Source organism: Zonotrichia albicollis, chromosome 2, assembly GCF_047830755.1.
Source record: "Zonotrichia albicollis isolate bZonAlb1 chromosome 2, bZonAlb1.hap1, whole genome shotgun sequence".
NCBI lineage: Eukaryota > Metazoa > Chordata > Aves > Passeriformes > Passerellidae > Zonotrichia > Zonotrichia albicollis.
Genome location: NC_133820.1, coordinates 1,819,848 through 1,842,616, shown reverse-complemented (window position 1 = coordinate 1,842,616; position 22,769 = coordinate 1,819,848). Strand labels below are relative to the sequence as shown.

The following is a 22,769-nucleotide window of genomic DNA, read 5'->3' as shown; positions in this document are numbered from 1 at the left end:
AATACAGGCCCTTAGATAAATATCAAGAATTTCACATTCAGAGTAAAACAAAAGTTTTCTGCATGAGAACCAGTCTCTTAGTTTGGAACTTATAAGAATGTTGTATATGAGCTTGCAAATCCTTAAACATCCTGATGTTTGACCCTTGAGTAAGTCATATATTGGGTATTTTGAATCATTATACATTCTCCCACCTTTAATAAGCATATGTTTGAACTAAGAGAGCTGTTTGCACTGTCTATAAGAGTGTGTCTTTTTTTCATTTGTGTTCTTATCAGAAATTGAAAAGCAGCAAAATTTTCTTACATCTCTGCATGACTCCCCTGACCTTTTCTGCCTGCCAAGCTTCCTAATAAACCAACTACATAGAGTGTAAGAAATCACCAACTCTGCAAAACCATTCATTTCATTTATGAAAATAAAGCTTTGCTCAGCAAGAACAAAGCCTCTTTCAACAGCAGGTGACTTGCAGAGATGCTGTAGGAAACAGAGATAATTGCTGTGCAACCCTGCATTTGTACTTTAATATTCTGTCCTTTGGCTTTTTGGGAAGCAAAACCTCACACATTAATGTCAGACCCTGACAAACTGGAGATGGCTGCAGTTGGAGTGTTTGCACTGAGGAATCACTGCTCCACCCCAACTTCTGTCAAATTGAGACCCTCATTCATTACCAGATAAATTCTGTGTTCAAATGATTAGTGAATCTTTTTTAAAAGCCTTGCATAGCACGTGGCCTGTGAAAGAAAGGCAGTGTGTATGTATATATATTCCCTTTTGGAAAGAGCTTGGAGATGAGTGGGTAGAAAATGCAGTGTAATTACAGCTTAAATAGATGCTTTGTGACATAGCAGTGCAGTTGTATTTACAGAAAAGTCAGTTACACTTTATTCATTTTATTGTAGCTGATCCTTGGTCTCCAATTAGTGCTCACAGCCTGCAAGGCCAGCTTAAGCCTTTCTTGTTCTTTCTAACAGGAAACATGCATTTCTTTTAAAAACAGAGACTGAACTTTTCCATAAAATCATTTGCTGACACTTGTGTTTGGCCTTCTCACTCTGTGCTGGCAAAAGCACTTGATTTCTTTTCTTTGGCAGGAAGCTTGGCCAATTTGGGGCATGAAGGGGGAAGTAGCTCTTGCAACAGCCATCGTGTTTTTCTTCCATTACAGAATATGAGCTGTTCTCTTGATACACTTCAATTTTTTTATTTTTTTCCAGCCTCTCTTTCAGACTTTCAAGTGAAATCCATCTCAGTTACACAGTGGCAGCCCAAGGGTACAGAATTCAGAGTGTCTTTGCTATAGATCATAGCCTACGTCATACCAGGGTTTCTTTTTGTTTTGGTGGGGTCATCAGGGTTTTTTTGTGTGTGGTTTTTTAGTTTAGGTTTGTTTTGGGGTTGTCTGGGGGAGATGGGTTTGTTCATTTGGGCTTTTTGTTTATTTGTTTGGGGGAGGTCGGTTTTTTGGGAGGTTGATTGGGGTTTTTTTGTCTGTTTGTTCGGCTTTTTCTATTTTACTTTTGCTGCAACATTTTGAGCCTTCTTGCTTTTTAGGGATGAACTGATCACATCTCACTGATGGGCTGTGGTTCACTGTGACTTGCAGTTCTTTACCATGACATACAGAAGCAGCTTGGCTGAACCTCAGGGTTCCCCAGTTCCCTCAGAAATCCTCCTGCTAGTTCTGAAATGAAAAGCCACCTGCAGCCACTGTGGTCACAGAAGATTTCAGGGCACTTTGTCATTAGCAGCTCTGTGTCTTAGACCAGCATTTCCCCATCCTGCTTTGAGCACTGGATTGCTGAGCTCTAGGGAGAGTTAAGCTGCAGTTCAGGGGGGCTTTGGGTGGATGATAACAGCCTCGAGTCCTACTCTTCTTATTTCTGCTCCTGCTGCAGTTTAACTTATACTTGATGTACTCTGCCTGCCTTAGCACCACTGGGAAGCCTCCTGTGCCAGCCCAGAGATGACAAAATACTTGATATATTTCTAAAAATAAAGCAGCTGTATAAAATGAAAGAGATCCTTTGAATGACAATTCATCCAGTTAATTGTATCTTTGTGAATGGAATCGATACTTCTCTGAGAGTACAGCTCTCTCTGTTGACATTAATGATAATGCATTCATTTTCCTTCTAGTCATTGTTTTTGTTTTGTTTTGTTCTTGTAGCTCAAAGCTTTCAGTAATACACATTTCCAAGGAGCATGTGTAGATTTCACAGCAGAAGTTTCTGATTTTACATCATTCATACCATGTTCTTTTAAGGTTCTCCGGGGATGGTAAGTGTCTGTTGTTTTACATGCCATCATTTTCAGTATTATGAATTTATTTTTTTTCAAATGTTACAAAATTTCAGGCAGCAGAAAGCACATAACACATGCCCATCATCTTCCATCATGTCTTAGACCCTTTGTCCTGCAAGGCATCTCAGTAACTCCCATCCTGCCCTTGGTTTGGGTACTGTGCATTTTGCTCTCCTTGGGGAAGGCTTGCACAGTTACCATGACTCTTTTTTTAACTCCAGTTAGAATTTATTCCAGATTTTGAGACCTTTGGTACAGTGGAAGTGTCTGAATTCCATTCAGCATCGTTTGACTCTGGAACTGAGGTGTCTGTACCACACAGTTTTGATTTTGCTGCATAGCCTTTCAAGTCACCTTACTTAAAGCTTGTCAAGAACAAAGAGAATTTTTTATTCCTTTTGTCCTCAGCAAGTATTAATCTTGAAAAAAGCATGCTGTAAATAAGCAGCTAGAGCAGCTTATCTTTTTTATTCTTGCAGTTGGCTCCTGTGTTACAAAGGGGAAACCACTGACAATCACTGTGTGCTGGAAGAAGGCCTCTATGTTGACCTCAGTTCCTGTGGCTGCCCAACTGCTACAATCAAATCCCTCAAGCCTATTCAATATGTAAGACTTCATTGGGGGGAGAAAAATAACATTTCTGAGCTCTTTTCCCTGTCAGATGTCTGAAGTGAGTGCTTGCCCTAAACAATCTCCCAGTCAGGGAAAAGAGTGAGGTTTGTTTTCTTGGCTCACAGGATTTTTTGGGTTGGGAACAGGTCAGGCTGTGTGCACTCTTGCATGAGGTCACTTGTAGCTGCTCTTGGATGTTCTGGGTTTAAAGTTGTTCCCTTTTTTACAAGTGAGAAACAAGATCCTCTGTGGCCAGGGGGTTGGACAGGAATGCATTTTGCCTTCCAGAACAAGAGATGCAACCTTATATACATCCCACTGTAATCCTGCACACAGAATGTACAAACCTGCAATCTTGATGTGATGTCTGTGCCTCTTTTCCACATCTTGGTGTGCTCTTATGCAGGAGCAAAGATGAGCTTAAAACACTTGGTAAAAGAGAAGCAAGTGGTTTCTCTGTCCCCTCTTCTCTGGCACTGGCCACCAGTTTCTCCAGAACTCTTCCTCCTTCCCTGATCACAGGGCACAAACTCAGCTCATGTGGTGTGTGTCCCTCAATGCAGCTCTATGGAGCTAGACTTCTGGGGTTACTCAGTTCAGATTTTTCACATATGAAGTCCTTTTTACCATTTGTGAACAGCTTTTAAAAAGAAAAGCAAAAAAACCCAATGAAAAAAAAAGCCCCCCCAAAAGCCCCCAGACCCCAAGCAAATGCAAACACCAAACCCATGGGTGTGGTGGGAAGGATGTACAGCCCAAATCTGAGAGCTGGACTTTTCTCTAGACTGTACAGATACAGAGACATCCCACCTGCTGAGAGCCTGGGTTTTAGCTTGAAGTTCTCCTTTTCAGATTAGGCTTTTGGACTCTGCTGTGCCAAATCCAAGTGAAGTTTCGACATCAAATAATAGTAGGCCTCATCCCAATCCCCCTGCCTGTAATCTCACAGGGAAGTAAATATGAAGTTTGGCATGGTAGGAGAGTGCTGGCAGCCCTTGTTTCCCAAGGGCCAGGCCCTGGAAGAAGTTTGCTTGGCAGGCTGTGTGTGGGGAGCTCACACACATCTTCCTCTGCTCTTGCACCTCTTAGTTTGGCTCTTCTCTTGCCAATAGCAGCCCTTGTATTTCACAAATCCAGGGCACTAAATACCATAAAATGCCACTGGTCTGTACCTGTTTGTCCCCAGAGCCGCCAGGGCAGTGCTGGGGACCCTGGTGTGGCACAGACGTGACCCAGAGCACGCAGCAGGTCACAGCCAGGAGCAGCCACAGTTAATTCTGAGCATTGTCCACAGCTCTTGGAACAGAGCCCCTTGTATTACAGCATATTTCTGTGAGCTCGTTCCAGAGAGGAGCAAGCCTGTTCCCAAGTGGAATTGTTGTGTGGCTGTATTGAATTCATTTGTGGTGTTGGGAACCCCTTCCATTCTTCAGCTTTGAATACCAGCCTCATTTCAGAGCTGAGGTGTGTCCCCTGGTAGCTCCTGTGTGAGAAGGAGAACTTTTAACCCTGACACCAAGGCCTGGATGTGCATTGTCTCCTGCTCTCCTTTCAGGGAGATGCAGTTGCTGCAAGTGGAGCTGTGGAGGAGTCCCACGCTGGGAACATTCCATTTGTTCTATAGAAATGCAGCTTTGATGGAAACAAACTATTTGGAGACAGATGTACCAACTGCACTAAATGAAAACAAAAGTTAATTTTTTTTCTATTTAAGAAAGTAAAACTTTTGATTTTTAGTTTGAAAACTCCATCAATGTAATTTGTTTGTCTAAGACCTTAATTGCATAACAAAATGAAAATCTTCCTTCTAAATCACTGCGTTAGTCCAACTAAAATAGAAAAAAAAAAAAACCAACTTTCAGAGCTACACAAAATTATTTGGATAAGAAAATAGGCTCACAGTAGTGATACTTAGATGATTTTACTGCAGTGACAGTATTTTAGGTTGGCTAATTTTTATTCTAGCTCTTAGCTCTTGGAAGGATGTTTTATGTGTTGTCTAGTGAAAAGTGAAGTTGTCAGCATTTAAGTACATTTTTTAAGTATGGCATGCTGCTCCCACACCCTCTGCACACACACTCTCCCATTTCACAAGAAATTCAAGTTAATATGGTTCCACTTTGGTTATTTCCTCATTTATTGTGCACTGGCATCATGGAGGAATTCAGCACATCTTTGCAACCAGTTTCCTCTGTTCCTGATGAAGTTTTCTCTCTCCCATGACACCTTATTCTCCAAAGTGTGTAATACTCAAACCAAATCTAGCTGTGCTTTTTTCCTGCTGTTCCATTTTGCTCAAATACAGGTTGGACCATTTCATCATCCTTAGAGCATTTAGGGAAAGCTGTGGAGTAACAGGAGGGCACAAAGAAGGAACAACTGACACTGATGCCCTTTGCCTCTCCTCATCTCCTTTCATCTAAAACTCCCAAAGCACTCTTGCAGCAAAGCTTGCTGATGAAATGTGCTGTTGCATTGTTGTTAACAGCCCTCCTGCAGGCAGGAGAAAGCCTAGCACAGGTTCAGAGCTGCTGCAGAGGTGCAGGTTTCTGTGCCTGCACCAGCAAGGACTTGCCTTTTGCACTGCTGTGGATTCATGCAAAGGAAATGTGGGCCTTGCCCAGCTGCAAGAGAGCAGATGAAGGCAGGCTGGGCCATTTATAGGGCCATGGTTGCTTATTGGGGCATTTGTCCAGTGTTTGCTGCTTGAGGAGGTTAATCTTTTGGGATAGATAATTTGCCATGGGGAGTTCAGCTCTGGTGCTGCCTTTTCTCAGGTGTGTCATTTTGACAAGCTTCCTGTCATATTTGGTGTGATTTACATGGACAACAATGCCCAGCATGCTTGCAATAGGCAATTAGCTTTCCTTCTAAAGTGTTACCTTCAACCTGTAAATGAATAGTCTCCTAGTTTCTAAAACCAAAAATGAGATGCAGGTTGTAGGTTGTGCAATGCTTTTTTTCTTTGGTTGGGGATTTTTTCTCTTTTCTTCTGAGGCATTCTTTATTCTTGCTCTGATCAATCGTGATAATAGCTTATAGCCTTTGCTCTGGCCCTTTGCATTTCTCCCTTTGCCTTTGGTAGGCTTTCCCATCAAAGTTTGCAAAAGATAAGTTGGGGAAAAAAAATGTATGACAGAAAATACGTTTTGGGATGGACCCTTTTCAAAAGGGTTTTATTAGTAAAAATTCTCACAACTTTCATAATGGAAAAATTATCCAGAGCTAAAATTATTTTTTTTGCTCTAAGCAAGTGTGCAAATTCACCTGTGCACTTGGGTTTCAGTTCTAGTGCCCTCTGGTCATCTTCTTTATCTCTGTACGCTACTGAGGAAGCTCATCTTGCACTGATCCTTGTTTCAGCTCACACACTTCATGCTTGTCTTGTGGGATTTTTCCTGAACCAGCAAAGGATAAAAGTTCTGAATTGTGAAAAATTGTGTTGCACAGCTTCACTAAAAGCAAAGTGAAAATCATTGAGGGGGAAGTCTGAGCTGAGTTGAACTGTGCAAGAGATTTCTGGTGTGTTGATTTCCAGTGTTGATTTTCCATGGTTTACCTGTGGCATTTTCATTGCCCCATGTGCTCTGTTAGCCACAGAACACCACACCTGCTAAGTAAAGTATATCACTGTATTTAACAGTTTACAAGGCTGCTCATATCTTGAAATGCTATGTAAATATAGCTTTCCTTAATCACTGGCCTCTTGAATATAATAAATCCCTTCAAGTTTCTCTCTGGATAGTTGCATGAAAAAACAGGACAAGCAAAACCTCTTAAAATATTATTGGTGCTGGTTTAAGCAAAGGCAGCCAGTTCCTTTGTACATAAAAACTGTTTAGAAATGTCATGTCAAGAAATTCTGTAATGCTTTGTTATTGTCACAGTTGGCAAGCTTTTCCCAAAACATGGCATTTCAGGTATTTCCCTTGAAATAACTGTGAAAAGAAGCTAAAGTAATGCTGACCTAGACATGGCAATGGGCAAATATCGATGTCTTTGGCTCACCTTTCAGGTGAAAATGTTCCTCAGCATTCTGCAAGAAAGGCTGGGAACAAGATGCCTCCCAGCCTAACAGCATAGCCCCAAACCTTGTTTTTCCCTGTTCCCAGTTTCCATGGAGCTGTGAAAACAAAGTCAGAGAAAAAAGCCAGGCCAAAGTCACTGCTGCCAGCTGTTGGCCCAGAAGGGAATACAGAAGGTGGGGAATCAGTGCAGTGCTCTATATATGGCTGTGGAACAGGAGAGCTCAGGGCTTGGCACAGCAGCCTGGTTTCTCTCTGGACTTCATCTCTGCTGAGATCCCCTGGGACAGAGGGATCAGAGCCATCTCTGGTGCGTGTCAGGACTCTGAGCAGCTGGACAGGGAGCTCTCAGAGCCCTCAGTCCAAACAGTCACAGCCACAGCAGAGCTGGAATCGCTTCAATTGACCCCAGCAGTTTGCTGTTGTGGTTCCTGGTGTATAAATGGATATCCTGGCTCAGGTGACTTGTCCATCTGGTACAGCAGCCCTGTCTCTTAACATCCTCAGTGTTGCAACAGCAGGATCAGTATTTAGCTTTGAGCAGTAATGTCCAGCACCACAAATGGTGTTTCTCATGGTCAGCAATGCACTTGGGAAAATTGCAGGGCCTGTCCTGGACATGGCTTGTGGTGTCCACTCGGGTGAAGGGCAGTGCCAGGGCTCTTGCAGACAGGAGTATGGTGATTCTGCCTGGCTGAGCAAAGCAACCCCAGGAGCAGCTGCCTGCCCTAGGCCTGCTGCTCTGGCTTTCAAAGTGAGCCTTCAGCCACCCACTGGAAATCTCATCCACCCCATCCAGCAGAAGGCACTTGGCAAGAGCTGACATTCCAAAATAAAAACATTACAGGTTTTGATCCCTTTTCTGGTCTGTAGCATTAGATTTTGGGAGCACAGTAGGATTTAAAAATCTCTCTGAGTGGATGATCCCAGCTCTGGTTCAGAATGTCTCAGTGAGCTCTCTGTCCCTGCTCTGGTTCCAGAGGAAGGCAGAGTCTGACCAACCAGCTGCATACCAACTGCACTGAGTCAGTGTCAGGCACATTCATGTGTCCTGACACACCCCTGAGCTTTTCAGAGACACTTCCCTACACTCCATGTGCCTCTTCAAACATGAAAATTAATTTCCCTTAATTGCTCAGTGCCTGTGTCAACTTCAATTCAAGATTTTGTTTCATTTATTTCACCTGAGGCCATGGCTTTGCTGCAGGAGAAGCCCCAGATTTTGCCTGTGCCAGCTATCTCAGGGTAACATCTCCTAAAAGAAAGAAGGTGCCTTTCCTGGAGAGGCAGCTCACTGAGGTAGTCAGACCTGTTCCCTCTTCCTTTCCAGGTGCAAACTGCAGGTCCTTTTGCTTCTGGTTTTAGGTTAAAAATGCTGAAGCATTTTACAATTGTTTCTTTTACTAGGGCACAGAATTTGTGTATTTAAATCTGCTTCCTCTGTTTTTCTGCTGGCCTTATAGCTGCACCACATTTTTATGCAAACTGATCTTTTTATTTGCTTTCACAGGCAATCTGTCAGTGTAGAAAAGGGCATGAAGTGATAAATGTTTCAATTCTACACGAGATCATAAGATTGACTTATTATGCTCTTCCTTCAACATTGACAGAAAAAAATAGGAATGTCTGTTAAAAACATTGAGAACTTTTTAGTTGACATTTCTGACCTTTTACAATTTGTAGCTACTTAAAATGTTTGCAGTGAACTACAGCTAATTTAAGTCTGTGGACAGTAGACTTTGATTTGACTCACTATTTTAGATGCACGTTCCATCAATAAGTAAATAAGGTGGATGTTTGAAAAGGAATCAAGGCCCTGATGATACAAATCAGATCAAAATGAGTTTTTCCAAACAGAGGCCTCTGCATCACTTGGTGACTCTGTGCCTGCCTGTGTCAGTGGGGCAGTGCACTGATGACAGTGCCACTGATAAATGCAGTTTGTCTCAGCTCTGTGTGCTGTAGGGTTTCCCCTTGTTGTTCCATTTGCTGAGGGAGCACAAGCTAACCCAGAAGCATTGTAGGAAATTCAGCTGAAGTGGGCCAATGTGTGCATCATATCTAACAATTGCAATTGTACTATTCCCAGTAAAACTTGGTGCTTTTCTTTCCTCCTCCCTCCTGCCCCAGGTTTTTGCTGAGCCTTCCATCAGCCTGTTCAGCCTGGAATGCTGCAAGGGCAGAGAGCTGCACTTCAGTGAAGCAGTCAACTCTGTTCTGAATGAGGACCTCCATTTTTACACCCAGTCTGTGTGGGTGAGAAGTGGATTGTAAGTATGGAAGAAATACCCCTGTCAGTTTTGCACTGTAGGAGCTAACATTGTCTCATGGTTATTGCCTTGTTCATAGGATGGTTTACATTCTTAACTTCTATTCTGAGGCACAGACTTTACAAGGCAGGTAGTGTAAACGTGGAGTGCCTTTATTAACAGGCTGTAAAATGCCAGCTATAAACTGCAGTGATTTAAACTACTGCAGTGGCTCAGGGAAGCTTGATGTGCTGACTGGCTGCCAGAGAAGCAGCAGCTCCTGAGAGGAGCTCAGGGTGGATCTGACAGCTGGAACAGTTGTTTGCTTCTGTTATTAGTTTAACCCTTGTCCAGGAGTGTGAATTTCCCAGGTTCTTCTGTGAAAACATTTTACATCTGCAGCAGTGACCTTCTGACCTCTTCCACGTCTCTCACCTTTTGGAAGAGCTCCCAAGTGTTCTGCTTTCAGCCAGGTTTTCAGCCTCCACACCCTCAGCAGCAACAAATAACTCACAGAGTCTCATCCTGCAGCTGAGAGTGGCTGGGAACTGCTGTTCTCCTAATGGGACACACATTTCCTATGTTTATGTTTGACCTTTCCCCACCTTTTCCACATGGGCAAGGCTGTAATTTTCTTGAGAGAATAGTGAACATGAGCTTCCCCACAGAGCTTTGCCAGTTCACAGCAGTTCCCACCATTTGTGCCACTTCCAGCCTGAACCTTTGTTAAAAATACAGCAGTGTGTGTTGTCTGGAAATTCAATCCCTTTGCCCCAGCAGTTGGCTGAAGGAAGGGTGATGGCTTTGGGACCACGTGGCAAGAAAGCACAGGAGAGTGGGGGCAACAGGCCAGCCCCTCCTGCATCTTTCTGCTCATTTTTGGGTGTCCAAGCAGGTTAGCTGCCTCCCTGTCTCTGGGATAGGTTCAGGCAGAAAGGCTGGGTTTCCTCTGAGATTTTTTCAATGCTTCCTAGGAAAGAGAGTAAAGATTTTCCCAAGGATGGTGTAACACAGCTCTGCAGGCTCCCCAAATTCAGGTCAGTGCTCTTTGCAAAGCAGCAGCTCAGCACCAATGGGCACTGCACCATCCCTTGCCATGGCTGGGTTACACTCAGCCTTTGCTCTGGCCCTTTGCCTTTGGTAGGCTTTCCCATCAAAGTTTGCAAAACCTAAGTTGGGAAAAAAAAATGTATGACAGAAAATACGTTTTGGGATGGGCCCTTTTCAAAAGGGTTTTATTAGTAAAAATTCTCACAACTTTCATAATGGAAAAATTATCCAGAGCTAAAATTATGCTTTTTGCTCTAAGCATGTGTGCAAATTCACCTGTGCACTTGGGTTTCAGTTCTAGTGCCCTCTGGTCATCTTCTTTATCTCTGTAAGCTACTGAGGAAGCTCATCTTGCACTGATCCTTGTTTCAGCTCACACACTTCATGCTTGTCTTGTGGGTTTTTTCCTGAATTGGTGAAGCATAAAAATCTGTTCTGAATTGTGAAAAATTGTGTTGCACAGGTTCACTAAAAGCAAAGTGAAAATCATTCAGGGGGAAGTCTGAGCTGAGTTGAACTGTGCAAGAGATTTCTGGTGTGTTGATTTTTAGTGTTGATTTTCCATGGTTTACCTGTGGCATTTTCATTGCCCCATGTGCTCTGTTAGCCACAGAACACCACACCTGCTAAGTAAAGTATATCAGCGTATTTAACAGTTTACAGGAGACTTCCACAGCCTGTCCCCATCCCACACTGCACACAGGTAGCCTCAAGGCAGAGGGTGTCAGGTGATTGTGGGATGTTCTGGAGGGTTTGTTTGCCTTTTCTGGGATTCAGAGTTCAGGAAGGCAGATTAGAGGCTTTTTTTGGCTCCTGGTCCCAAAGCCTGCTTTGGGCAAATAGCAAAGATTTATGTAAATACTCCTATGCCATCTTGCTGCCAGGCTTAGGTAAAATGCTTCTTCCTGAACCAACTGGCCACCTCAGTAAGGCACAAACCTGGAATCTGCCTTGGCAAAGGGTGCTGGGTTCTCAGAGGTGTGGGAGAGGTGGCACAGCCTGTGTGAGAACCCAGAGATGGGTTCTGTCTGTGTCACTGAATGCCAGGAGCCCAGCCTGGCTTCAGATGGTGATCTCTGCCAGTCTTTCCCCTCTCTTCCCTATAAATGTCTCCTTTGAAACTGCATTCCACCTGAGACTGTTCATGCTCCAAGAGTAATGTTAACAGTGAATTCTCAGTGACTTGACAGAAACCATTGCAAGGGGAAAAAAGCCAGAAATGTGTTCAAAGTATAAGGAAGACACAGGGGTGCTCAGGCTGCTCTGAATACCTGTTAGTCAGGAGGTGTGGACTTTGAAGAAACAGGGAGCCAACCTCATTGCCAGGCAGCTCACAGCTGGCACAGCTGAGCTTCCATGGAGCCCTGAGCAGGGCTGGCTCTCAGTTTCCCTGAGCTGTGGGCACTGGGCAAAGGCAGTTGCAGTGCTGTGAGGCTGTGGGTGTTTCTCACTGACTCAGAGCACAGTCCTGGCAGCTGACCTGTACTGCAGGGAACCTGGGAAACCAGCACTTGCTTTGTGCTCAGAGCAGTCCATGAGTCAGGCGTTCAGGAGTCACTGTCCACACAGCAATGTGCTGTTGGTACAAACAGAAGGGATCTGTGCTCCTGAGGCTGCCTTTGTGAGCAGCATTTACTGAGCAGATGCCCAGATAACAAGGGCTCTGTATGAGCCACTGCTTTAACTGGGTGTTACGGGGCTCAGCCACATCCATGGTGTGTTCATGACAGGAAAATCTGCTGCAGCAGGCTGTGGGGCTTGGAGTGAATACCTGTAATGTGTTTTCAGACAAATGGAACTGTATGAAAAGCTAACAAAAACATGAGATGAGATCCTCTCATAATTAATGCAAAGCTGCAAGTGTGGCTCCTTTCCTAACACAGGCCTGGCTGAAACCAGCATTATTCCCATCTGGGCTCATGCAGAGGTTCTCCTTTTTGTGGGGGGGAAAAAATGGAGGGGGAAAGGGGAGATGGGAAGTGTAGTTTATAAATTTTAGGCAGACAGAAAACAGGTCTGAATTTCAACAGAAGGCAGTTATCCCAGTGAAATGGATGGCATTTTGCAGCACACAAAGAGAGGCATCACTGTGGAGAGCTTTGGGGGCTTCCAAGAGCATGGTTTAGCTTGGCTGTGGATAACAAGTGCCCTTTCATGTTCTGTTTTGTGTATCCAGGTGGATTGCCTACGAGGGATGCAATTTTTTAGGCAAGCAGATTCTGCTGGAGCCCAGGGAGATTTCAAACTGGAGTGAACACAGTGGCTGGAAAGTGATTGGCTCCCTTCGTCCTGTGAAGCAGGTACTGTAAGACTGAGGGAGGAAAAGGGGTTTTTATGGACAGGGCTTTGTGCACAGGTCTCAGCACATTGGGCTGTGTTGTACTCCTTAAATCAGGCCTAATGGTGACAGCCAGAAGGGCCCACTGGAGATTGCTGAAGCAGAAAATGCCTCTTGTAGCAGTTATTGAATCTGTGTTAGGTTCCTAAAGGGAAGTAATTTCCAGTTTCTTGGTGCCAAGTGTTGCTTTTCTGAATTGCATGTTCTGTGGATGCTCTATTTTTACATTTTTGCCATATAACAATATAATGAGGAAACCAATTCCACACTGGCTTGTTTCATAATTAACATAAATGGAAACAAGAGCAAATTTTATTGTGCTGTAGCCTGGATTTCCAAAAGAGGCAAAGCTCATGCAGTTCCCATCAGGTTTCTCCTCTCTGTCTCACCCTAGGTAATTCCAATTTCAGTCTCATTCAAAGATTCAGGTCTCTAAACCACAAAAAGTAACTGAACATTGTACTGATACAGGTTTTGTTTATGGCTGCTTGGTGGCAGAGAGGCTTTATTGCCTATAGCTCAGGGTTTGTTTTAATATGGAAAAAAAAAGGAGATGTAAAGCTCCCAGAAAAAAAGCTGTACTGGAGTTGGGGTTCCAACAGAGCTGCTCTTTGTAACTCCCTGCTCTTGATTTGCACTGAAATCAATGAATAACAGAGCAAAAGCTCAAACCCTGCAGTAGCCCTGCAAAATCCTCTTTATTTTTGGAGTAAACCAATAAACAGGGATACCAGGTCAGTGCCCTGTTTTCTATGTATGTCCAAAAACAGTGGTGCATTTCTCTGCCATATATTCCAGTCAGTGAGGGTTGAAGTTGCTGGATATGTAACTCAGCAAGTTTTGTGTCCCAAGAATTAAAAGCTTGTGGAGTACAGCCCCTTTACTGCCCTTGGAACGAGTGAAATGTGCTGAACTGGGCATATTTGCAGATCACAGGAATTAGTTCTATAGCCATAATTACATTCTTTGAGAAAAGACCTATCTGCCATTGCTGTTTATAGCTGCCCATCTGCATGTGAAAAACCACTTACTGTGCTTCACATGCACGTTGGTTTCCAACCAAAAAATTACTGAACGTCCTCAGCTGAGAACAAAGCCTGAACATAGATGGAGGGAGGATGGTGCAGGGGAGCACCTCTCACATCAGTTTGCTTGATCCCTGTGTGTGAATCTCTTCCCTCACCCCTGCAGCCAGCAGTGTACCTGAGGGTGAGGAACAGGGCGCAGGGCAAGTACCTGAGCGTGGCTGGGAGCCTGGCGGACGTGCGGGCGGCCTCGGTGTGCGCGGCCCCGCGCGGCCGCAGCGACGCCCAGCTCTGGCTCTACTGCCGCGGCCTCCTCAAGTCCAAGGTGAGCTTCACACTGCTTCTCTGCTAATGCTGCCCTTCTCCATGCTGTGCTGTTAATATTTTAAAAAAAGCTGATGGTTTAACATTACAAAAATGAAGTGACAGAGATCACCGCCGCCTTTGATCGAGCAGCTGCTCGGGTGTTGAATAATCTGTGCTTGGCTTGCTTCCCATGATGTGCTGCCATATGCTCCGTGCCTGAGAGAAGTCGGGCACAAAAGTGAGGCTCTGTGGCCTGGATCTCACTGCTCTCCTTGTTTCTTAGGCCAACAATACCTGTCTGGATGTCATTGGGGGCAGAGACCTGCCTGGAGCCAAAGTCGCCCTCTGGACAGAGCATGGGAGGGACAGGCAAAAGTGGAGACTCAACGAGGATGGAACCATCAGTTCATACCTCAGTGAGCAACTGGTGCTTGATATTAAAGGTATTTAAAAACAAAAGCTCTCAAGCTCACAGGTTTTAAGTGTGTTTTTTGTTTAAGGCTAACTTCCATAGGCCAGCTTTTTTTTTCCCCTTTGTACTTAAGGTCAGAAACTGAATCCTACATTTCCTGCCCAGTTGCTTGACAGTGGGACAAGAAACAGCAGGGCAGGGAGGAACCTTTCTCTTTGGATTCCAGAGGTTTATTTTGATCAGATGAACTGTTGTGCTTTGGGGAGTTAAGTAGTGCAGATGGCAAGGAGTGCAAGTTACAGAAGACAAAGTGGTGAAGGAAAATCAACCACAAAACAGCTCAGAAAGGGAAAAGGAGTTGAAAAAAGAAGGCTTGTTAAAATTGTCATTGCTCAGTTGCAGAAACCAGCCCCTTACCTCACGGAATTCCTATTTTTCAGCTGATTTTCCAACTCAGACACACTTCTCAAAGCTTGTGTTATCATTTTTATGAGTATTTCTTTCAAAAGCTTTTCCTTCATGACTTTTTTTTTTGTTTTTAAGGAGGAAATTACTATGACAAGAATCACATCATTATGAATCAGCCAATAGAAAACAGACCTTCACAGAAATGGGATATTGAAATATTGTGAGTAAAATCCACCCCACAGATGGACTTTTTGTGGGCTACCAACAAGTAGAGGGGAAAAAAGAACCCAACTACTGAAGTCACACACCACTGGAACCACAAGCAGCAACTCCTCTCTGTTTTCCTTCGTGCCAAGCACCGGCTCCTAAAAGACTGAATTTTGCACGAATCTGGAAGATGGGAGGTTGATCCAATGTCTCTCTGCAGGAAAGCTGATTCTGCAGGGGCTGCTCCTGTGAAAGTCACCATTCCTCTTCCTCTGAAGTATGAAAGGTCAATGCAAAAGAGCAGGCAGAGGTTCTGCAGCATGGGAAGTGCAGGAGATAAGAGGGGAAGGGCTCTTCAGAAATGCTGTCTTTGCCTTCCTCTCACCCTGCTGGAAGCTCACTGAGCAGTGAATGCACTGGTGAGCTTCAAGGAACTTGAGTTGGGCTTTTGTGTCCCAAGTGAAACTGTTAAGGCTCCAAGCGATCCTGAATCACGCCTCTCATCAAAATGCAATTTGTTTTGTTCAAAAAGTTCATTTGAACTGGAATTCCAGCTCAGCATGTGAGGTGAGGCAATACAGGGGCCTTTCACCCCCTAAGTGACACTGGTAAGCCTTTGTCTTCTCTTTTAACAGCATCAAAACCAGCTCACCTTGGCATGTATTGCCAAAGGTGCCAGCAGCTGCACTCCAGGGCTGGCTGCACGCTCCCAGAGCGGCTTGGGGACATCAGGGGCACCGTGGTGGCACCAAGGACAACTGATGGGCAGAGCTTGGAGTGCCAGGGCTCTCCTCAATCTCCACACTATGCAACCACAGCCATTGCTCCAGCACAGCCAGACCTCACTGACTGCAGGTGGTGCTTGACAAGTTTTTCCCTGGCTCAGCCACAGCCCCTTGGAAGGCTGTGAACTCCTGATGGGGAAGAGAAGTCCCTCAGCTCCCCAGCTTCAGCAGCACTAAATTAATCTTCATTGAAAATATATTTTTTTCCAGCATTTGTACATTCAGGGTATGTATTTCTAGGACTATTTAAAGAGTTCAGGTTAGCTGAAGACAGATATTTGAGATTCCAAAAGCTATGCCAGCTGGGCACTCAAACAGGATCATCCCCAAACAAAGACATAACTAAGTTTGCCATAGAAATAAAAGATATAGATGTCTATTTTTGTATGAAATGGAGTTCTATATAGTACTATTTAAAAAAGAAAAACCTACTTGCACTTACTATTTTACATTCTAAAATTATCATAAATCTGTTGTTTGAGTAAGATCCTCAAATGTATGTATATATTTTTTCAACTGAAGCACTTGTTAAGCTTTTTTCCATACAAGTCAGTACATCAAGTGTTCTGCATGTGACTTTCCATATGAAATTTTAAAAGCCTGTGTAAAAAGTTGTAGTTTTTTAAGTGAAGAATGACTAAATCATACTTGGTGTCTCAGTGTTACATAACAAAGTAAAGCAGGCTTTTGTACTTAAGAGACCTTGAATGTAAATTGCTAAAGCATGTATATTTTAACTGTATAAAACTTTTCAGGAGAAACATTTTGCTGGTTGGATTATTTTTAAACAAACTAAATAGTAGTTTTCAGCAGATGTTGAGCACATTCCTGTAAAATATTTCTTTTCCAATGGCCAAAAAAGGGGGATAAGTATATATATTGTGTATGTGGCTGTTGCGTGAGGTTGCATATTAAAAATCAATGAAGTATTAAAGTAACTGCACCACACTCATCAAAACTCACTCAAGAGAATACTGAAGAATGTTCAACTTTCTTGAAGATACAGATATAGATTCCAGCTACAGGCTTTTGGGTTACTTTCACTTGAAATTGGTGCTGGGGGAGGTAGAGGATAAATATCATTCTTTGTTTATTCCAGGGATGGCAGCATCTGAGGGAAAAGGGGTTTTCTTGGGCAAAGTTTCCTGTGGGAACAGCACATGCAGCTTTTACCAGGAAGCTTTTGTTCTGTCAGGGCAATCAGACAGATTTTCCTGCTGATGAACTTTACAAATGAAAAAAAAACAAGTTAGAGCATCAAAATTCACATTGTCATTATCAACATGTTTTTTTCACTTGGTTAAGTTGGCCACTTTTGCCCCCAACTCTCAGACACTAAGCCCAAACTTCGGGGTTTCAAAATGTCAGTGGATTTCAGCTTAAAAGGACAGAGCAGCTCCAAAACAAGAAGAAACTGCTCAGGGCTGTTTCTCTCGTGGCTTTGGGTGTGGAATGTGATGTATATCAGCATTCCCCAGACTGCATTCTCCTCTATTTTTTTTTTTTATTTTTTACTTTTTTTATTTTCACTTTTAACTTCTGGTCTAAAATTTTGGATTAAAGCCTTTTGCGTTGGAAATTTGCTGAGGTGCTGAGCAATGCCAGCACGTGGCATCCCTGTGACCCTACAGGGAATTAGGAACCTGCTCTCATTTACAGCCAGTTCTGAACATGCTCTGCCTGCAGTTTGGAGCTCAGCTCTACATTTCAGCCTTTCAAAATCCAGCCACCACCAAAACAGAGCTGGATCCCGCTGCCATCCCTATCCCCCTACACCTGATGTCATTGTCACAGGCTGGGCAAGTCACCTGTGGGAGAATGGTACAAAGTACCTGAACCTGATCCCTGCCCACCCTGGAAAAGGTCTGGCTCCTCCAGTCACTGCTTTCACTGGGAAAACCTGCACCCACCAATGTTTTAATGGTTCTAATGTTTCACATCCACCCTAAGCAAGCAGCAATAGAATTGTTTCAGAGGCACAAAACTTCATTCTGCACCCCCCACCTCTAAGGGATTTTATGTCTAGGACATGTTAGGGAAGCTTAATTGTGCTGTGCCAAGCTGCTTTCCCTGTCTGGGTTCCCTGGATTTATAGCTGATTTCCAGCACCTCTGGCTGGCATTTCACACAGCAAGCAATGTTGCCTTTTTGCTCTGTCTGTGCCCAGAGCACTAAACCCTGATCCCTGCTGGGCATCTCCAGACCCTAAATACAACAAAAGAAAACCCATAACAAAGCTGAGGGGGTGGGGGGATTATATTCACATTCCTTCAAAGGTGAGCTTTCCAGCTTCATGCACCACATTTAACCTTTGAAAGCTAAACATTTCCATCTTTCCTCACAATTTTCCTATCTTTCCTAGAGGTGGAGTGTGATGGACACATTGCCAATGTGTTCCAACAGAAATGAACTCTGGGAGGAGCATGAGGATATCAGGAATGCCCCTGAATTCCAGGTCTACCCCAACCAAACATCTCCAGGGCTGCAGGGCATTGTCCATCCCCTCACAAACATCTCCAGGGCTGCAGGGCTCTGTCCTCACAAGCAGCCAAACACCCCCAGGGCTCCTGGCAGCTGCCCCAGGGTAACTCCAACTGGGGCTGACACTTGTGACCTTAAAGATCAGCTGGTGACAGCCAGGACCTTTGCAGGGGCTGCAGTAACCCCTGACCTTCACCCTCCTCGGGAGTGCACGGGAACAGCCAGAGCATTTCTGTGCCAGCCCTGCCATCCCTGTGGCTCTGTGCCATCCCAGGGCTGCAGGGATGTTCTGGCTCTGTGTGTGTGAATGGCACTGGCCCGCAGTGCCACGTGAAGGCAGTGGGGCACAGAGCTCAGCCAGTTTGCCATGGGATCCCTGAGTGCTTCCTGCTGCCAGGGGAGGGTTCCCAAACGTGCAAACGGGTTTGGGGTGACACACAGGCCCTGCTGGCTGTGGGGAGCCCAGCAGAGGAAATGCCTGATGCAGGGCTGGGCAGGCAGTGCTTCATGGCCCTGCACACATCCCTTGGTGTACAAACTCCATCTCCTGATGGGTGCCAGGCCTGACACTGCACAGGCAGCGCTCCATGGCCCTGCACACATCCCTTGTTCCACAAACTCCATTTCCTGATGGGTGCAGGCCCATCCCTGCACTTGGCTGTTCAAGAGACGCACACAAAGCTGGGGAGTGCAGTGAAGGCTGCTGGAGCCCTCCTGGGGCAGCAGCACTCACATCTGGGCATCTGCACCGTGCCTCTGCTCCCCAGGATCCTCTTGGAACCCCAGAATCATTCAGGCTGGAAAAGCATTGCCCTGCCAGTCCCTGGGGCTGCTGGGCTCATCACCTCTGGTAATTCAGGGCACCTGAGAGGAGTCAGGGGGGAAATGGGGCAGGTGGTTTGGGAGTTTGGGATTAAAGGAGGCTGCAGTACTGAGAGCAAGGGAGAGGAGAGAGAGAGAGAAAGCAAGGAAGAAAAAGAGAGAACAAGAGAGAGAAAAAAAAAATGGGAGAGAGAGAGAAAGAGAGGAAAACCCAGGGGAGAGAGAGAGAGAGAGAGAGAGAGAGAGAGAGAGAGAGGAAAAAAACGGGAGAGAAAGAGAGGGAGACAATGAGGGAGATGAGAAAAAGAGAGAAAAAAAATGAGGGAAGGAGGGAGAGAAAGGAAAAAAAGAGAGAGGGAGAGGATGGGAGGGAGAGAGAGAAAAAAACAGGAAGGGGAAGAGAGATAGAGAAAGAGAGAATAAAATAGGAGAGAAGAGAGAGGGAGGGAGGGAAAGAGAAAAAACTGAGGGAGATGGAGGGAGAGAGGGAAAGAGAATCAAATGGGAAAGAGAGGAAAAAATGGGGGAGACAGAAAGAAAAAAATAGAAGAGGGAGAGAGGAAGGGACAGAGAGGGAGGGAGAGAGAGAAAGAGAAAAAAACAGGACAGAGAATGAGAGAAAAACAAAACAGGAGAGAGAGGGAAGGAAAGAAATGGGGAAGGAAAAACCCCCTTGGGCACGTTCCCCAGTGCCTCTCCCTTTACTGGACCAAAGCTGCAGGACTCTCTCCTTTCTGGGACAAAGCTGTGGCATTTCCTGACAGGTGGGGAATTGTCTGGGACCCTGGCCCTGCCCAGCTCCAGCTCGTGGCCGGAGGGGCTTGGGGTGCCTGGCCCAGTTTGGTGCCCCCAGTTTGGGGCCAGCTCCCCTGGGTGCTGCTGGCACCTGGAGGTGCACGGGGCACCTGAGGCACCCAGGACACAGAGAGGGGACATGGGGGCCAGGGGCAGGCACAGAAAGGAGCACGTGCATGTCCAGAGCGGGCACTGAGGGACAGGCAGGAAGGGTTTTGGCAAACCTCACTGCTGAGTGCTCTAAGAGCCGAAATGAGGGATGCAGGACCCCAGGCAGCTCTCCAAAATGCAGTTTATTGTGTCCAAGAGGTTTCAGCAGCCCAGGGCTGTGGGTGACAGAGCTGTGCCCTCAGCTGTCAGCTCCAGCTGCAGGCAGGCCTGGACACCCTTTGTGTGTCAGGCCAGGCTTTGGTGACACATTATCTCTTACAGGGTACACAAAAATGGTCCCTGTGCCATACAGCACAGCCTGTCCTGTGCCTCACAGGGACACCAGAGCCTGTCCTGTGCCTCACACGGACACCACAGCCTGTCCCTGTGCCTCACACGGACACCAGAGCCTGTCCCTGTGCCTCACACGGACAGCACAGCCTGTCCTGTGCCTCACAGGGACACCAGAGCCTGTCCTGTGCCTCACAGGGACACCAGGGCCTGTCCTGTGCCTCACACGGACACCAGAGCCTGTCCCTGTGCCTCACACGGACAGCACAGCCTGTCCTGTGCCTCACAGCGCACACCCAGCCTTTGCTGCTCACTCAGCCCCGGGGCGGGCGGGGATCCCGGGACAGCCCCGGTGCAGGGCCCGCAGTGCCGGTGTGGGCCTGGAACTCTCATTTGTGTGCGGTGTGCTGTGTCGGCTGAGGGACAGGGATTCCTCACAGGGACAGGCAGGGCTGGACAAGGGGAATGGCCTCAGCATGAAGGAAGGCAGGTTTGGATTCAGTATCAGAAGAAGTTTTCCCTGTGAGGGTGGGCAGGCCCTGGCACAGCTGTGGCTGCCCTGGATCCCTGGCAGTGCCCAAGGCCAGGCTGGACACTGGGGCTGGGAGCAGCTGGGACAGTGGGAGTGTCCCTGCCATGGCAGGGCTGCGATGGGATGGGCTTTGAGGTCCCTACCACAATGTCGTGATCCTGATCTGTAGTGATTCTGATCTGTAGTGATTCTGATCTGTAGTGATTCTGATCAGGGCTTGCTGAGGTCAGTCAGCCTGAGGAGCTGCTGCAAATTCAGGCTGAAAGATGAGTGCTCATAATTTACACTGTGTAAAGCAAGAATGAATGCCTCAAGAAATGATAATGCATGATTGTTTGGCGTTTTGTTTTGGGGTTTTTTGGGGTTTTTTTAAGGAAAGGGATGGGGTGAGGTGCTTCCTTTTATTTTATTTTTTTTTAAATCAATGTTATTTCTCCATTACAGCTTAGTAGAAACCTTATTCTGCTCTGGCTGCTCAAAGACCCTCGGCAGCATCTACAGGTGCACCTCAAGGAGCCTGGACTACAAGAGAGATTTGTTCTGTTTCACTATTGACTCCATTGAAAGGTAAGCACAGAATGTTTGTGTGCCAGCCCCACTGCACTCACAGGCATTGCACTGAGGGCTCTCCTGTTATATCTCTGGGAAGTGCAGAGGTGGCTTTTTTGGCTGCTCCGCCCCAGAGGGGTTTTCTGTACTGCGGGTGAGGAGCCTGATTTTGGAATGTTGGATGGAATTGGCCCAGTCGCTTTTCCTTCTGTGCTTCCTGTAGTCTGTCCATGGCAGGCCCAGCCTGTGCCTTTAGCTTGGGGCCCTCAGTCCTCAGGGAAATGAACCTTTGGGAAGTTCTTACAGCTCTGCCCAGTGCTGTATGGATTGGGATGATTTTCTGGAATTAGGCCGTCCATTCTGACCCGTTTGTTCTCTCTCCCTGCAGACTGTGCTGCTGAAAGGCTGAGGTGGCACCAGGATCGGTGACATCCCTGACTCCCTGTGCCTTCCTGAGGCTGAAGCCACGTTTGCTGCCAGGGACCACAGAGTGGAAGATGCTACAGACTGAAAACTTGGGCATTTTTCTCCTGAATCCCAAGACTCTCTGCAGCTGCACACTGTCTATATCTTAAAAGAGTTTCTGGCTTTTTAAAGTTTTTTACATTCTGCAATATTCATCTGTAACTCCATTAAAAAGAGTCATACTGTATCAATGTGGTGTGAATGACTTTGAGTTGGTTAATTAAAGCAAATTATTGATAAGGGGTTGGAGCTGGCAGCTCTTATTTTCTCTTCATTCCTTTAATTCCTTTCTATTATTTCTTAAGCAATTACTGCAGTTAGGATATACAATAAGGACAGCAGCATTTCTGCCCTGCTGGATTGGGAAATCCAAGCTCAGTTCCTTGGAGAGACTGAGGGGATGGCTTTTGACAGTGGGAATTTGGTGAGGAAGAGAGAGGAGAGGTCCCACAAAAAAAAAGTGGTTAAGGCCAGTTCTGCTGGCTTTGGGTGCTCCTAGCCCAAAAATCATCCTGGTTAAAGGGAACTTGGGGAAGCAAGGGGCCCTGTGCCAGAGGCCCGTGCTGGGACCCCTCAAATTGCAGCCAGAGGCGCTGGGCACTGCCAGACTTTTGGGACACGGTGACTGAGAGGCTCCACGGCCTGATCCCGAGGGTTTTCCCATTGTTTCCTGTCGTGCTTAGCACCGGGCAAGGCAGTGCAGCCCCACAGGCTGAAAATCCCATGGGAGCAGCTGGAATCACAGACGAGCACACAGAAACCAGGCTGGGAGAGCACATGGGCTGCTCTATAGATTTATTTTTTGCAATGTGTTTTGAATTTATACCAGAATCTCTCCCCTCCCCTCAGATCCCGTATCCTTGAGTTTTGAGTTTTCTCATAAAGACTCCTCGGCCTGCACTGGGAAATGATTCCGTGGCACCGGGAATGCGGCGGGATCTGAGGGTCCTGGGGCTCCCC

The 22,769-nt window shown here is 45.9% G+C and overlaps 1 protein-coding gene across 5 annotated transcripts in view; it reads left to right on the top strand.

Moving 5' to 3' along the window:
• Positions 1-21,957, top strand: part of CRYBG3 (crystallin beta-gamma domain containing 3) — an 85,916-nt gene extending 63,959 nt beyond the window's left edge. For 3 of the 5 annotated variants that reach the window (XM_014273463.3, XM_074531335.1, XM_074531339.1), the window contains 7 exons: positions 2,174-2,283; positions 2,787-2,913; positions 9,075-9,214; positions 12,420-12,543; positions 13,773-13,931; positions 14,196-14,355; positions 14,868-16,513. In XM_014273463.3, coding sequence (XP_014128938.2) covers positions 2,174-2,283; positions 2,787-2,913; positions 9,075-9,214; positions 12,420-12,543; positions 13,773-13,931; positions 14,196-14,355; positions 14,868-14,956 — 909 coding nt within the window. In that variant the 3' untranslated portion in view covers positions 14,957-16,513. Of the gene's footprint in view, positions 1-2,173; positions 2,284-2,786; positions 2,914-9,074; positions 9,215-12,419; positions 12,544-13,772; positions 13,932-14,195; positions 14,356-14,867; positions 16,514-21,239; positions 21,363-21,732 lie in introns of those variants that run through there. The other 2 variants (XR_012577665.1, XR_012577667.1) reach the window with 2 other exon arrangements.
• Positions 21,958-22,769: the final 812 nt, after the last annotated feature.